This window comes from Dromaius novaehollandiae, chromosome 8 (assembly GCF_036370855.1).
Source record: "Dromaius novaehollandiae isolate bDroNov1 chromosome 8, bDroNov1.hap1, whole genome shotgun sequence".
Taxonomy (NCBI): Eukaryota; Metazoa; Chordata; class Aves; order Casuariiformes; family Dromaiidae; genus Dromaius; species Dromaius novaehollandiae.
The window spans coordinates 20,276,361-20,294,282 of record NC_088105.1 but is presented as its reverse complement, the minus strand read 5'-3'; the positions used below and the strand labels follow the sequence as shown (position 1 = coordinate 20,294,282).

The 17,922-nt window shown below is 35.7% G+C and overlaps 1 protein-coding gene across 4 annotated transcripts in view; it reads right to left on the bottom strand.

Moving 5' to 3' along the window:
- Positions 1-17,922, bottom strand: part of CDC14A (cell division cycle 14A) — a 67,154-nt gene that overhangs the window by 23,912 nt on the left and 25,320 nt on the right. For all 4 annotated transcript variants that reach the window (XM_026094260.2, XM_064515841.1, XM_026094259.2 and 1 more), the window contains 2 exons: positions 11,568-11,647; positions 1,968-2,034 (listed from right to left, as the gene is read on the bottom strand). In XM_026094260.2, the coding sequence (XP_025950045.1) occupies positions 1,968-2,034; positions 11,568-11,647 (147 nt within the window). The remainder of the gene's footprint in view (positions 1-1,967; positions 2,035-11,567; positions 11,648-17,922) is intronic.

The window sequence follows — 17,922 nt, the reverse complement described above, 5'->3', positions numbered from 1 at the left end:
GTTTTATATACTGAAATATGATGTTCAGATTTTATCATCATAATATCCAGGCAAAATGACATATTAGAAGATTACAGTACTATGTATAATGGCTATTTTGCAATTTCTTGTTAATATTTTCCTCAATCTGCTGATAGAATGAAGCTAACATGACTGTGTTAAACAAGATTTACTATAGAATTGAAAGAAATCAAATTATGTATTGTACTTGATTACTGTACTATTAAATATATCCATCTTATACTAAATGTTTGTGTATAATACCCTATTAAAAACTAAATTTTGTAAGATATTGATAGCACAAATTTCTTCTATGGAATAGGTGGAGTAAGTTTCTGCAGCATATGCTTATACTGAATCTACCACATTCTGCGAAGTACAGATATTGCACAACATTGTGGGATTGGGTGTGTTAAAACCAGACCACACATCTGTCATTTAAAGCAACAATAATAATTGCCATTTTTTGCTACACAATGCATTTTTTTTAAGGCAAAACAAAAACAGTTTCTTTATAGATGACACAGGATTAATGTTGGACCTGTCACGAAACCTAAGATACTAAGAAGTTTGTTTGAAAAGCTGATTTAAAAGCTGATTTAGAAAATTTCATTTAACTATGGCTGGCTGGCCACACCTCAGAATTGTAGGCCACCTGAATTATGTATATACGATGATATATGCACACACATACCAAATTTATCCAGATAACCCAAGATTTTACTTTAGGATAAGGGACAGTTTCTACTGGAAGTGTTTTTACTTCTGCAGGTGAACAGGGTAAAAATTCAGTAATAAGATTTATGGGAACAACGGGGGGGAAAGAAAAAAAAAAAGATTTGCAAAGTCCTTTTCACGTTTGTTGCAGATAAATTACTGTAAACTCACAGACTGCTTCAGAGAGCTTTAGGATCTGTAAAATGCCTCACAAATTAACAGTCGTAGTGTTAACTGCCAGTTCTTTTCCCACCCACATGGGACTACAAATATTAAACCTACACTGCCCTCTTTCAATTTTTAAGAAATATTTGTTTTATCATATTCTTAAGAATTACAAAGGGTCTTTAAAGGATCTGCCTGTACAGAACCATTCATATAACCTTCCTCCTTCATCAAGATCACTGGGAAATTAGAAGAACAAAATGCAATCCTAGCTTACAGTATGATGTATATACTACTACACAGTTGCCAATTCTTAAGATGGGCCATAAGATTTTAAAAAAAGCAACATTGGAACTTAATTTTCCCCAGGATCACTATCATGATAGAATATATTCAGCAGTCTAAATTAAAATTTTTAAACAAACTTTTTCAGTATGTTTATAGCTTTCCACACTGGGTAACAAACATATTTGGAAAGTGTAACATAGATAGAAAGCCGTGCTTTCAGCAGTAGTCAGCTTGCTTGATAAAGTGACATACCAAAACACTAGTAAAATTATGTCAGTTTCCCTTCTTTTTAAACAATTCTAAAAAGATTAGTGTGTCAAACACCTAAACAGATGGAGCCAAGTATGGGCAAAAACTGCATAAAAATAGTTGTCAGATTAAATCACAATAACCTCAATGAGATAAACACCGAAGGTATCAACCTATGTTACTCCCCTTCACCAATGTTTAAAACCTATTTATTAGCAGATCTGACACATTATCTCGCACTGCTGACTTCAGAACTCCACCCAGGTAGGCCGGGTATGTTTGCACCTCCTAACATGGCAGGTGAGCTTCAGAAACCCGCAGGAGGCCATGCCAGCTAGGGAAAATGCCACCTTCTTCCACTGTCATCATTCAAACACAGTTCTCAGTAACTTAGGCTTCATGGCAGCATACTATTCATTCACACACATCCTGCTTTGAAACCAGATTTTTCTATGTATTTTAGAGTATTTTGCTCCTTTTTTTTTTTTTTTTTTTTTTTTTTTTTACAGTCTATTTAAACCTGTTTGGCTAAGGAAAAGTGTTATTACCTTATTTACTCCCTGTAAACAGTCCAAGATCGTGAGATTGTACGTGCAGTTCCCAAATGAAGCATCCCTATAAATTTAATACAAATGAATTTAATATACACAGAATTATTTTAAGAAGTCAGGAAAAAGAAGCACACAATAGAGTATATTCTTAAAGTTATTCAATCCCACCTGAGAACTATGAATCAAAGTTCAAAGATGACAAAGACGACATCTCTCTACACTCTTGTCTATGCTAAAGCACTACGCTAGAGAGGATGCAACTCAGTGTAAATACAATTAGATACTGCAAGTTATTTTAAGTGCATGCTTCTACCCCAGCTGACAGCACAGCTTTGTACCAAGTTATCCTGACCTGGAACAGGGAGCTTTGCATTCTCAACTGTTCAAGAATAGTGACAAAGCAAAAACTCCTCAGCTGTTACCAGGTTTTAGTCGAGTTATACTGTCTAACAGGAAAAGGTGAATAGATCACTCATTTGAATTTCACTTATAGGCTCTCACTCCAATGCCTGATGCAGATGTGGTTAAAAATTAACTAGATACAATGAAATTGAGAATTCTTCTGACCTTAGTTTTGCCACTATGGAAATAATATAGTTTCTCTTTAAAAGATGATAAAGTACACAAAAGCAGGACATATTCAAGTAGTATGAGACACCAAAATATATCTACACAGCAAATGTATTGTGGAAAACTGAAAAAGTAGTTGTTTTTAAAACACTGCTTCAGGCCAATTTGCATTTTAACAAAGTCCTGCCTGGGCAGATTATTTTCAAATCGCTCACTGATGAAATGTTATAATTCTGCACTAAACTATCTTATCCAGAATGCTAAGAACTGCAGTTAATCAGTTCTGCACCAGTTTATCAAAATCACATCAAAATTTTAGGATAAGTCAGATACATCAGTAATCCACAGTCGATTCAAAATTTTAATCTTGTGTTTACAACTTCCATGGTTTGGCAGTCTACTTGCCACACCTAGCATAAACATCAGTATGGGAAGTTTCATTCATTCCAAAGTGCTTTAAGAGTAGAATAGTTTCTTTTTTTTTTTCCCCCAAAAGAGTAGAATACATGTAGTCATTTTAATTAGCCAGTATTCATAGAAAATGTATTTAATATAACGAAATTAAAAGCTACAAATTTTGCAGTGTCATGTTATGGACAGGCCAGTCCAGAACAGGTTTCTAGTTATTCATTATTAAAAAAAATACTTATCCAGAATATCCTAAATTGGAAATTTTAAAGTGTGAATACACTTTTTAAAAACCCAAATCTAACAAGAAGTCTTCAAAACTGTAACATCATAAAGTATTTTCATTAAAAAGCAGAACATATGAAAGCTGTAAAATATTAACTTAATACATTTTTTTGACAGGAGAAAATGAGATAACAGGTCATTGTGGCGCAAAACAATTCCAGCAAAGTAAAGTGTCTTCTGAACAAAAATCTTAAAGACCAAATGGTAATACGTACCTAACAGAAAATCTTTAAAAGCTGTAATAGTTTTATGAAAGGGCTGACAGAAGCAACTTTAGAGAAATACAGATGGAAGGTATGATGGTAGCAGACATTCTGTATTACATGCTATTTTGATGCAACAAGAACATAATTTTGATTTTATTCATATGAACATAACTACTCCTTCAATTGATAAAATATCTGGTATTACAGCATACAAAACAACACTGGAAAGAAAAGAAAAGAAAAAGCCATGCAATCCCTGAAGCAATAATAAGAAGTGCTCTAAGAGAGGGAGAACACAGAATTTGACCAAGATGCACAAGGTAAGTCTATCACATTTTCAGGTGTATATATTTTTTTAAAGTTACAATTCCCACAGCTATTATCAGTCAGAGCAGCACCATGAAATGGGTACCATCAGCAATCATTTCACAGACCCTACATTCCTAGTCCTGTTCAATGAGTGCACATCGATGCTGGCAACTGACATCTACGGCCTATGTCATCAAGCCTCAAATGTCTTATTTCCATTGCTGTACACCTAGCTATTACGGTAGGTGTACTCTAATTGGAGAGGACAGCTCTGCTGATAACAGAAAAAACAAAAGTCAGGAAAATTCCGAAGAAGCAGAACTTTGGATGAACAAATAAAATTGTTGACACCTAATCCTAAATTCCCACAAGCTCGAATAGTATTCCATAAGGCTTTTTAATACAATACAGTGAATGGGCAACTGAGAAACTCATACCTCCATGTATCTTTTGTGGTAAAAAGTTACAATGTTGTGAAACAATAAGCTCTAGATATGGATGACAGTACAACATAATAGTGATATAATTCCTGGAAGCTGTGCCTAAATATAACCTAATGCTTTAAGGGAAAGCATGATATTTGATGAACTACAGCACATATTCAATATATTACACCGGACTCGCCATAATCTCTCTCTTCCCTTATGTATCAACTAGTAAAAAGAAAAAAATTGTTTGGAAAACAAGTAAATGGAACAAAAGCTATGCAAGTTTCTAAGCTTCTTCATAGCCATTCTGCTTTTAGAGCTCCCAATCCTTTTTCTGGAAGAATCTTTTTTAGTCCCCAAAAATTCAGCTACCTGCTTAGAATCAATTCCAGATGCAAACCCCTTTCTGAAGCTTTATTGTTTTCTACTTCAGACTTTTAAAACTAAGCTATCTCCAGGGATTAAGTTGTAGGTATAAGAAAACTAAACAAACAAAATTAATCTGGCAGAATTTTCATGTACAATCAACTAGGACTCCACATGCCATTATCAATTCACACTGTAGAAAAATATCCCCAGGGTAATCTTACATAGCACACATCCCAAAAGCTACCTTACATGCTAAAAGTAACAGCATCCCACTCTCTCTCTCTTTCCCTCTGTCAAACTAATCCTTTTTGCTAAAGTATGAGGGGGAGATTTTGGTACTTATCAGTTTTAGAGTTGTTTACAAACATAGTTTACATGAATTAACACTATAAAAGGATCACTGAAACAAGAAATGTGCCAGTATTGGTTATTTGGGGTGGGGGAGAATCTGACCATAGTAATCCAGATACTCCATTTTAGATAAGACCATTTTCAATAATTGACTCTAATGATTAATTTGAAACAAAGAAAATTCATCTCTGAAAGTAAAAGTGTCTCTTAATCTCATCACTCTGTGCATCACCCAATTCACCTTTGGGCCTGTTCAAGAATCTGTATTAAGCCTTTAAACTTGCTCATTAACTAGAAAGCACAATACTAGAAAGCATCTTTTATTCCTCCCTTCTATGTACCAACAGTCAAAATTCAGGAAGAATTAAGTACAGATCAGGCAAGTGCTTGTGGAACCAGTATTTGAAGAGAAAAAACTTTTTTTTTCTTAAAAACAGTTTTCAGAACACACAGCAAGCAACAGAATTGTGGTACAATGCATGAGTTATAGGAAGAAGTTTTAAATATACATAGCCTACTTTATGCCATCTTTTTAAATATTAAAGCAATAAAAAACCTAATATACTTATGAAGTAGTAGTGTACTTCTGAAGTGATGCTTTTTATATTCAATCTTCCTATCAAATAGACAGATTTCATGCAATTCCAAAAAGACACATTAATATCCCTCTAGAGTTTAGTCAAACATCATTTTACAGAAGTATTACTCAGAGGGCAGACGCTTAATGCCAATCTTACTGCTAATCTCATGTCTAAAAAGGCCTTGACATACTCAACAGGCAAAGGTTAAAGGTTTATCTTGAACCAACTTCCTGAACGTTTTAAATAATCTACTTGAGTAAAATACCTCAGATAAAATATTTTTCTTTAGAGGGAATTAAGACAGTAACTATTTTGATTCTTTGTTAAATACAACCCCCCCCATAAAAACCCAGAATACCTAGAAGACACAACCTTCTCCAGAATGAAGATAAGTGACCAAGCTGAGCTGAGTGGCCCAGAGAAACCTCCACTTCCCATACCATTGCACTGCACGTCACTTGCAGTCAGAAGTCATGTCAAATCATTACGAAGCTTTGTTAAATATTTCAAAACAAACTTTGATCTTATTTTCTGAATCCTACAATTAATGCATTTGCTAGTAAAACAGAAATAATTAAAAACTAATGCAGAACAGCTGGCTCTACTTCACCATTCTTTATATCAATCTTTCTTCCTACTGATTTCATGCTACCTTCTAGACCATGGATAAAAAAAATACTAGTTGTCAGAACTAGTACTAACCTTCACGAAAATTCTGTTAGAAATACAGTTATTTGCACAAAGTGACTTGCAGAATCAATTAGCTAGTACTGGAGCCATTAGCATGCATTTCCTTGCTCCCCAAGAACAATAATTAATAAATAATACCTAAGTTTTTTTTTTTTAAGCTTGGATAACATGCAATAGGTTCCAAATGGACCACACTTTGTACAACAACAAAACCAAATATATTGAATCATACAAGCACTAATAGTTAATGAGGAAGAGTCCTGTAAGGAAAAAATATCTTTACTAACCTCTGAGAGGCAGCATTTTAGATGAAACTATGATTAAATCCAGACATTCTTTCTGTATAAGCTTACTATTTTCCCCTATCCACAGTCAGCATTCCATCATACACAATTTATGCATGTGCTTAGGTTTAAGGGTACTCATTTTTAAACTTACTGGGACTATTCATGCAGGCATAAAAATTTAGGTGTGTGTTTTTAGTGATGTAAACATAGCTATTCAGATTTAAGTGTGTTCTACCTCTTTGTTTAACTCAGAGGTCTATGCTAAAGGCCGAGAAAAGAGAGGCTGCCTCATTTGATATTGAGATATTAGAGCACATGCAGATATCTCCTGCAGAGTTTTACAGTGTGGCTCCTCTGATTTCTGTTACTGACCACACATATTTCATTACAGTATTCTTTTAGTCTTCTAATGGCCAAATGCTTTACCCTCTTGATTTTTAAACAGTATTTTTACTAGCTGTTACTTGACAATACAAAGTATTTGGTTTCAAAATGAGAAAAATGTGAGTGTTTCTGTGAACTACAGATGGAGTATGAATCTGAATTGGTATTACAGAGCTGTAAATCCCACATCAAATTTCAGTCATCGTGGCTGACCTGAATACTGCACAAGGCCTTCCTTCTAAACACTTTCAATAACAAAATAGTTCGTTTTTATTTGCAAAAGCCAAAAACACAAACTAAAATCTAGCTCTGAAATAAGTGTCATATTTAGAGACTGAACGTTATAATACTAAAATACCTTTAGGCTTTTCTCTTTAATATAAAGTAGTTTGAGATGAAAATCCAGAACTTAGTATTGTTTTATTTTGTGGAATTAAGAAGACACAGTACAAGTTCTTCAAGAGACTAGATGGCCCCACTACAAGGAAACTGAATCAGCCATAAGTAAGATGAAAGTGTTTCAAAGACAGTAATAATGCCTTATCCCCCTGGTTTGGCTACACGTCTTCCATTATAAAAAAGAAAAAGAAAAGCAAACAAACAAAATCCCAATCCCCGCCTTTCACATATCTGGGCAAGGAGAATATTCCAATTTTCATCCACCCCTGAATGGTATTTATTGAAGCAGTCTTTAAATGAAACACAGCTGAAGATCTAAGCCGATTAAAGCCTTTTGAGGTCACCGAACTAGATAAAACTAGATCAGTTTCCTAGTGATCACTTCATGTAAACATACCTCAGTGCCCCATAAAGAATCTGTCAGTCCTGCAACTTCTACCTATTAAAAGTTATTTTTTCCTCCAAATAAAAGACACTTCAGATATCAAATTAACAAACTTTCTAAATAATCTAGCTGCAGCAGTGAACCTTTGATCATTACACACTGATAAGCTCTTACATTTATGTTACCCAACATTACTTACATTACTATTTAAACAGAGATGATCTATTCTAGGAAAGTCGTATAATGTTTTAGTCTCAAAAAAGGGGGGGAGGAAATCAAGTCAATTGTTGGTATTCAGTGTTTACTAATATCCCAAATTATTTCCTTCCTAGACCTTAAAATTGGAGGAAAGGGGTAAGACATTTGAATTGTATTTTTTTCATTGCATACAAGAATTATTATAGTTCTGCTCAAGACAATAACAATATGAAGGGAGTACAGACTTTCTCCTAGCACCAACTTGTTTCCTCACAGTATAGCTTGATGCCAAGCAGATACAGTCCTTAGGCCCAAGCACAGCACAGAGCATGGCACTATGGTGACAAGAGAGCTCTAGTTCCAGCGGCAGTGTAGATTCAATTTGCTTGAGCCTCTGTATCGTGCTCCATTTTGCAGTAGATGCATCTAAAACGTCTTAAAACGGACGGGGGAGAAAGTTATCTCAAGCAAGGGTCTTTGAAAACCAGGCAAGGAAGAATAAATTACTTCTTCCACATCCCTAGCTAATTCTCCCACAGTAGGTCCTCAGTTCTACTTGCCCTTCTCTCACCTCACTAATTCCTAAGCTCCTTAGGTAGCTATTTCCAGCCTCTCCCTATGAATACAATTCCCAAATATCCCCTCCCTATCAGATTCCTTATTTCTTAACTAGCTTCCTATCATGTCAGACTCTTTCAGTCTTACTTCCTCAATCCTCTGTCTCACCTGCTGCACAGCTAGATTAGACTGCTTTCTTTCCCAGCAGGACAAGCTATACCACAGGTAACAGTGTGGTTAGTCTCTAAACCAGTGCCAAGATCTGACATAGTCCAAAGCAGCTCCAAAAGAAGCTTAAGAAGCACTTCCCAACTCCATGTCAAATAAGAATGAAAGAGAGAAAGAGAAAAAGACACCCCTCCCCCCAAAACACAACACAGCCAACCTCTCCCCATGCCACAAGCCACAACCTCCTAAAAAAGGAGAAGTTTTAGTCAACGTATTTTAAGGATATAAAAACAGGCAAATGGATACAGGAAGTGAAAAGTAAAATTAAGCCCCCCAAAGCCATATATACATTAATCCTGAGTTTAATCAGAATTTAATCCTGAGTTTAAATAATACATGTTTTGCCAACAAATTGTTTACTAATATAGCCATTATATAAATATTTCAAGGTGCATCAGTATTTCAAGCTGCAAGGGTTGTTTCAAAGGAGACGTTATGGTTAAATATATATACATACATTTTTTTTTACATTCTAGAGCATGTTTTTTTCATTCAAGCATGCTTCGGATGAAATAAAACAATACTGCAAAAAGTCACAATTCTGACAAATGGGTATTAGCAAGCTTAGCAGCAGCGGAAATGAGAACACCTCCTTCCTGCCTCTGGAAAAGCCAAGCAAACAGAACGATTGCTACTTTAACAAGCAGTTTAAGTTAGGACACAGATTTCGTCAGAACATGGCACATTTGACACTTTGTTCTGCCAACAGTCATGGAAACAGCAATCCATATTAGGACACTAATGTCTTAATTAGCCAATGTTTGCCAAAACAAACACAACTCAAAAGCTTTAGACAAGGACATGGGCATTAACGTGTATTAGAAGCAACACGCTAATAGGAGATTACTGCTCACAGAACCTTTTTGCCAGTGTAGTGCAGGGTAAATCTGTAAGTATAGATAGCAATTTTACAGATTTCTCTGTTGAACATATTTGACATTGCTTGCCTAGAAGGTTTTCACTTACTGTACTGATTTACTTCTCATTCCTTCTGGTTTTGGCTTATGTACAATTAAATTTTGTATTACTATTGTGGTTCTAAATGTTTTCATATCAAGTTGGAAGATGGATGTGAAATAAAGATTTTTATTCATTTTATACATACTAATTTATTTATGAAACATCTTTTCACATGCAGCACCTGCTTTGTTTTCCATGTTCTGGACAAGAAAAAAAAAAAGCATTTATTTAAGAATTAACTGAGGATCACCTCTATCCTCAGTCAGGTGTGATATTCTAAAATTCAAGATTTTAAAAGGTAAAGATTTTATATTTGTTGTGCAGTAAAATTGTCCCCTGGAAACTTATCTTTATAAAATTCATGAATTCTCATGGATGGGTTACGACAGTCCATAGCACTGTGGGCAGATTTGAGGTAGGAAAACAGGTTCATGGCTATGGATAATATTCATTGCTTTAAAGAAATCTGACACCATCATTTGATCTCCCAGCAACCTGCAGCTTGGGAAACACAGGCAGAGAATGCAGGAGAGCTTTAAGTATCAGAAGACTACCTACTCCGCATGCATCTATTGCCTTCTTCCCCTGAAGCTGACAAACTGAATGAAGAATGCACTTTTGTGACAGTTCTGACAATCCAAATTGCAAAAATCAAGTAGCTCCTTTGCTGAACATTGTCTTCCTCAATGTTTTCAGTCAGTATTCTCTCCTTTGGGTAACACAGAATGCTCTTTTTATAAGAGCTATTTTTAGAAAACCTTGCTATTTCTTATATGTCTTTGAAATCCTCCTTTGCTGCCCTGGAGTAGCAGCTTTTTTTCTTGGTACAGGATTTTGTGAATTCAGACTCAGAGGATTTGCTGTGAATAATTAACACTTAAAAAGTTTTTTTTTTCCTGATCATTAAATGTGTTATTGCAGTTCGTATCAGCCTCACAAGAAGTCAGGGAGCCAACTGCTTTCATTGCTCCCTGCCCCCTCAAATAGGTCGACATATGAACTCTCCACTGAAAAAGACCATCACTGATTTGATACTTTCCCCCACCATGCATACCAAATGTATTCATCACTGGCTTAAGATTTTAGTCAAACTGGTCTTTGCATGTACATCTATCATCTCAACAGTTTATATTCTACCAGACTCCTGGGCAAGCCAGAAGAAAGGAAATATCATCTTCCTTTGCTACATGGCCTTAGAATCAGATGAAGCTTTTGCTATAGACAAGGTAGGTCCATGTTTACTAAAGCACAGGCTGACAGCAAATACTATTTTTAAAATGCAGACTTTGCTGGAAAAGAGGATCTTAACCTACTGGCAGTTGCTTTATGCAAACACAGGTAACATCTCATAAGAAAAATGTGAGGATTTTGGTTCATAAAGCAGAGGGGCATTTCACGGTCCACACCATGAAGGAAAAAAAAAAAAAATCTGAAAGTCTCTTTAGATAGACACGACAGTTAAAACTCCTTAGACGCAAGTTGCAATACAACTGCACTATGGGCAGTACAGACAGTTAGAAATTTTCTATTATTTGTTGAAAACAGAAAGGCAAAGTAACTTTAATAACAAACTTCAGTACCCTCTGTAAGACAGAGAAAATATAACAGCTAGAAAACCCCTTTGTTCATCCAAGTCTAGTTGTTCAGCTCCTAGCTAATATGAAAGATTAAGAGTGACTTCAAATAGTAAAACAGGATATATCACGAAGGAAAGTTTTAATTGCTAACTCAAACATGCTTACAGCAATTTTCTAAACCAAAAGTTAGCAAGATTGGCAGTGACTCTCATGACTGAAATCAAAGTGGCTTTATGACTCCATCACAGGGTAAGTAATTTCACCTTAAGTCAAAAACAAATGTTTTGGGAACTAATCATTTTGATACAATGTTGGTATCAGACATTAAACCATTTTCTGCGAAGGGAGAGGGATCTAAAATAATATTTGGTATTTAACAAATTCCAAAACACAAAACTTAAGTCCATTTCACTTAGCCACATACCTAAATGGAAGATATGGTGGATTAGACCCAGATAAAAGTGTCCGGTAAGCGTCTTCTGGTGTTTTCTTCAAGTATATTACCTAAGAGGGAGGAAAAACAAAAACAAAACATCAGCCCTGAGCCTGAAAATCATTACCCACATACATGCATGCCCCTGCTAAACTCCTAAGAATGCATAATATACTCCTTTATGACAAACTCTTATGCCCTTTATAGAACGGAAAAGACACACCTATATGAAGTAAAAACTTAAGCAGAAGTCAGTCAAACAGCTTTTTTTTGTTTGTTTGTTTAAAAAAAGTCACATACTGCTGCAATTGGAAAACACTAAGACAGACTCAACATCATACTAAGATGAAAAATAAGTATGTATACTAGGAGGTCTTTGTCCAACTTCAAATTGATCTGAAAGAAGTATCAACCCAAGTGACACAGGAGACATTTCTCCACCACACCTCGATGGAAGCTTTCCTAACACAAATATTTTCTGATTCTTAATTATCAATATCGAATCAGTTATTAACAATCAACGATGGCCAATTCAACAAGGTTTAACAAGCTGAACCTGTTACTATATGAGACCAGCCTATAGGTGAGGTAACACCTTAAGCCAAGGCTTATTCTAATATCACTGAACACTATCAGCTGCATTGACTTCCTATATAGTAAGAAATTAGAGGACTGTAACATCTTACTGCACTTCAAATTCTTATTTGTACAAGAAAACTGATCCTAAAATACACCTAACTTCAAATACAAATTAAGCAAGCACATTTTTATAAAAAAGGCTTCATTCAGGTTGGAGTGAAGTATTTCACGTGCATAAACATGTTGTGAACAAAGCCACGGAGTTTTCCTATCCATTTCTCTCCAACTCATCTTAAAATCAGCATCTTTGTCTCTATTTTTCAGCTCTATGTATATTTAACTATCGAATAAAAAGCATTATAATAGTTATTTTCCAAATCAAGAAATAGGTTAGTTCCCAATGCAAAAGCTTTACTATCTACCTTTTGACCTCAAGCACATTAGAATATGGGTAAGTGGTGGTCACTGCCAAGGTATCTGCAATTTGCTTTTTTATATCTAGAGTCATATCTCAAGTTAATGAATTCTAACTATTCTGGAAGATGCCAGTTAATACTTTTCTGTATTTGTCTGAACTTCCATATTTCCCCTACAACCTCTGAAAGCACTGCATCCTTTCCATCATCAAAATAGACCATGATTTCTATATGATAACCATTCCATTTATTTTATATTATTACAGGTAATTTGTTTAACTCAATTACCGGATTCTTTGCTGGTGGGGTCAAACCAGTAATTACTAATATTTAAATAGATCCAGAGATTTTCTTATGGCTATATGTATTTATTTACTTCAAGAAGTGGATGGGCCCACTTTTTATTTTTAAGCTCTAATGTCTGCCTTCAGCAATGACTGCTAACTAATGGCATCAGCTTCATGCTTTCAACCCCTGCAGAGTAGGAATGTTATTCTGCTTCCACAGTTATTTGTAAAATATTCGTTTAGTCTATGAAAGATGTTTCCTTTATATTTCCCTCTACTTCACAAGTGCTTCATGTTTAGAAGATTGCATATGGTTTGCAATAGATTTCTCAAAGGAGGTAGGAGGGTAAGAAAAAAATACTGATTTTATTCATGTTGATTAATATCAACATTCATGTCAATTAGCTGCTTTAAATTTAAAGCCCAAGTTACTTCTTACAGACTCAAAAGAGCCTCAGAGGGTAATTCAGAGAACTTAAGGGAGTGAGATGAGTTTCCATCTTAAACAGTTACCTAGTCAGGAATCTGAAGTAGGGACAAAAATCATACAATATGAATGTTCCCCACTGCAGCAGTTTCACAGAAAGATGGGAGCACCTCAAAGATTTCTGCCCAATGACATTAATACATGTAATTTTGAACCAAACACTGCTACCTGTCCACCTACAAAGCTCTTAACAGACGCCAGAATGAGAATAGGAATGAAGATGTTAAGAACATAAAAGGAAAGGGGAGAAGTAAAGAAACACTGAAAAATCTCTTGGAAAAATACTGTGGAGGTCAAGAATAATTAAAGAACTGAAGGAGGAAGGAACATCTAAAGGAGAAGGAAACACTACAGTACATGCCTTCCTTAGTACTTAGAGAAGCAAATCCACTAAGAAAAATCCAAGAGACAGTTTTCTGACTCATCTTTATTGATGAAAACAGAAATGTAGCTTCAGTTTTTTTGAATCTAATATCATGACTCTTCAGAATGCTTTCATTCTGCAACATATATAAGTGTAAAAAACCCCCACAAACCTGTACCAAGTATCTTATATAAATCGAACCTATATCTGAAACAATAGAAGTGAGTTAATTTTTTTTTTTAAACAGTGTCACTTTCTAGATGGCAAGTATTCTCTTACAAGAGTCATTTTACAATAGGCAGGGTTCTCACCCCCTCCTCCACTGCCACTACTGTAACTCACATCATGTGGCCTGCTACCTGTAAAAACAGATGCACCAAATACTGCAAATTAAAATATTTTTGCTCTTGCATTCCCACTTCTATGTTCTCAGCTTCCTGAATAGTTATCTGATTGAAGGCTAAAGCTCACCATAGTTGAGACACTATGTAGGCATGTGACATGTGGCACACACACACTGCCAAGAAAATGCATACCACACGTTCTAAAAAGTTTAGAGAAGAAAAAAGGAAGTCAGTATTTTGCAAATCTGCCTGAACACTTGTCCACATTTCAAATACAGTTTGCTTTTGCCTTGCTCCTACCCCTGCCTTCCATTTTCTCATTAAAATTACATGGAACAAATCCATGCCATAACTGCTAAGTTATCACAAGAATGCTGTGAAGCAACTCTTAAACAACCTGAAGAAAGATGTTGCTTTAAACAGCAAAGAGGCTGTATCTGCTGCAGTAACTGAAAAGCCTTTGTACTTGCTGACCCTCCAAGGGAATGACTCCTGATCCGAGCAGTGTGACATGCTTAGACTGAGAGAACAAACAATTAAAGCTGCAACTAAGGGTTGAGAAGTCTAGCTTACGGTTTTAAATTAGGAAAGACATTCCTGCACACAAATGACTGAACATGCCTTAGTCAGTTCACCGTTATCCAATAATTTGCTCTGACAAAGATTTACAAACTTAAAAACTTGACAGCTTTTCCTTTTTTTAGCATTATGGAGTCTAATAAAAAGCTACTAGTACCAAAATACACACTTAAAGTAAGCACTGGAAAGGAATATGACCAGTCCATTTGCTATCTGCAAGGAAAAGAAAAGAGTTCAATGGATCTCTTTCCAGAGTTTATCATAGCATTAAAACATCATGCTTCACCAGGGCTACTCAAGAGTCAGATTTTAGTCCACGAATCAACTTGTGATCGTTGAAGAACAGAATGAGATACCTATTACTTGTCTTCTATGATAGAGCTTTAATTCTGTCCTAGGTTTACCAGCAGGAGCAAAAGCCATATGAAAGCGCATTTGTTCTCTCTTCTCTCCCCCTGTTCTGCTCGAAGCACAAGCAGCCGCTGGCACAGACTGCCGAGCACTGCGCCTGCCCTCCTCTCCTGGGAGCTCAGCCCTCAGACAGCAGAGAGGGCAGCCAGGAAGGAAGGCCCTGTTTCCAGCCAGGAAAGAAACAACAGATGTCTCAAATAGGGAGAGGGGGAACCCTCCAACCCATCCATGTTGGTAGACGTAAGAAAATGGACTCTCCTTCAAGATTTCCCTAAACACAAATTCTCTGATGAAGAGGGGAGTTCACGTAATCACTTCAGTATAATTGAGTTAACAGAGTGCCTCTTCCCTTCCCTGCTCCAATCAAACAAAAACTATTAGGGATAAGCAATTCGACCCAGGCTCCATTAATTTTGGTATGCACGAAATTATTTGTTGAAATACTATTTTACAACAAATTAAAAAGGATAACTTTTATAATCAGCTATTGCGGAAAACTACATGGAAAAAAACCCCTATACTAAGTCTCTGAATAGAGAAAGGGGAAAATACAGCAACACTAACCTCAACATATTCCCTGTGGCATCTGGTAAGACTTGTCATAAACAGGGTTTTAGTAGCTTTTACCATCACTGAACATTCTGCATTGTAGCCCCAACAATTTATGAGGGAATACAAGACTTCAAGCACCTCATAACTTCTTTTTAAGATCAGGGAAATCTTCATGTTCATCTGTTCCTGTGACACTTAAGTTTTATCTTTTAAAAATCCAGTTTAGAGGAAAAAAAAGAAAAAGAAAGTAATCCTTGTAGAATTCTTAAGAACTAGGAGATTAATTTAGGAACGGGAAGTGACTAGCCTAAATGTATTTAAAGTCCATTGTAAAAATTGGAATTCAGAAAATATATCCTCCTGAGATGTAATTAAAGAAACAAGTTGCTGCAAATAAAGTTTTAAGACTTTGCCTTCTCTTAAGCTTATGACTCTTACTAAAGTATTTTAATAGCTATTAGAGTATTTCAGTTCAACATGTGAAGCTGTTTAATGGAAAAATCTAAGTTGCATAATCACCACTGGAAACCAATTCCTAGAACCTGATCCATTGTTTTCCACGTTTCCTATTACACTTAATATTTTAGCATCAGGACAAATTAAACAAACCTACTCAACCATCTTTACACACATTAGTTGAATTCAAAGCTGTAAGACTTTCTGGTCTCAAAAAGCTTATATACTCAGAAGATATAAAATGTAGAAGACCTTAAATCCAACAGTACATACACTTCTGTTCTGAGGGGGATATTCAAAATGTAATAGATCAAACTGCCAACTGCACACAGTTCTTCCACTAAAGAATATGACTTGATTCCTTCAAATCGGAAACCACACTGTAACATAACCCAACAATGCACACATCTGACAATGTGGCAGAACATTATTAAATGCAAATATTATTTTCCAAGTGTGAAATGAACATGCCTGGATTACAGAAGCTAAGCTTCTGTTAGTTAAAAAAACCAAAAAAATCAGATACGAGGCAGTTCATAAATTCATAAAATGAGTATTTGTTCTAAAATATTATTTACCTGCATTGTTGCAATTTATTATAAAAGAATGTGAATGTATTTCCATAACACTTGCAAGCTTAGGAATAGGTAACTATAGAAGTAATTATGTAATATACTGGATATCTTTTTGTTTCTTAAACTATTATTCAATGTTTTACTAAATTGAGATAAATCAGAAAGTGACTATGTTCCATATAAATGAGGTATGCTCAACAAGTGTGCTCATACTTTTTGGTATTGGTAACACTGATGCAGTAAAGAATTATTCTTTATTACATCAATAGCTTCTAATAATCAGAAGGTATTTAAAACATCTACTAGCTTCTCCAGGAGAGTAACTGCATCAAATGCAGAGATAATTCACTGCCTCGTATGCTAGCAATTAAGAGCTATGAATACTAGCACTGGCTAAACAAGGGTTAACTGTGCAGGCAGTTGTGGCACAGTAGTTTACCTTACTGTACACAGAAGCTACCTTTTCTCATTGTGTAATGCACTACCTTTTATCTGTTACAGAGTACCTACACAATCACACCATGGTACACAACTACATTCTCCCACCTACTTTCCCTCAGAGGAATTCGTTCCCACCCACGCCCACTGTGTACCCTTATCCCTAACTATGGCTGCTGAGCAGCTCATTCAAGTAAGGGCTACCAAATACATGAGACTCTGCCCATGGTTTAGCTTTAAGACACTGTAAATATTGCACAATTTACTAGAAACTGAATTACAACTATATTTTTAGTGCATTTTGTATAACACACTCACTGGGAGATGGCACAGTTCTATTCAGCTGATCAGTTTGCTGCTTGGAGTTCCGTCTTGCATCTTACATGTCTCCTTACCTTTCTGTTGCTAAGACCACTTGGCTTTGCAAGAAGTTCTTTTCATAAATAGTAGCTCTCTCTCTCTTTGGCTCTAGCTAATACCCACACGGTCCTTTTAAACCCCCATCCGAAAGAGGACAGCTACTTGAGATACAGTCATTTAACAAGGACTGGACCAAGAGAATAAAAAGATAATCTCATCGCCTTCAAAATGTCAGTGCCCTACTCTTTCCAGGGCTTCTAGGATGTGTTAGAAGGTGAAGGCAGGATCACACAAGGCCAATCCAGTGAAGGCAATTAGATGCTCTAATCTACATATGTGCTAAGTGAGTGTTTCCTAGCTAGAGGCTTAATTAGACCAGTTTTAAAACGTGAAGGGAATCTTTATAAATACGTAACTTTTAAAATAGAGATAAAAGTATGCAAACAGAAAAGAAAAAGCAGTCTGAATGGAATGACTGAAGCTTCCCTTTCCCTTCGC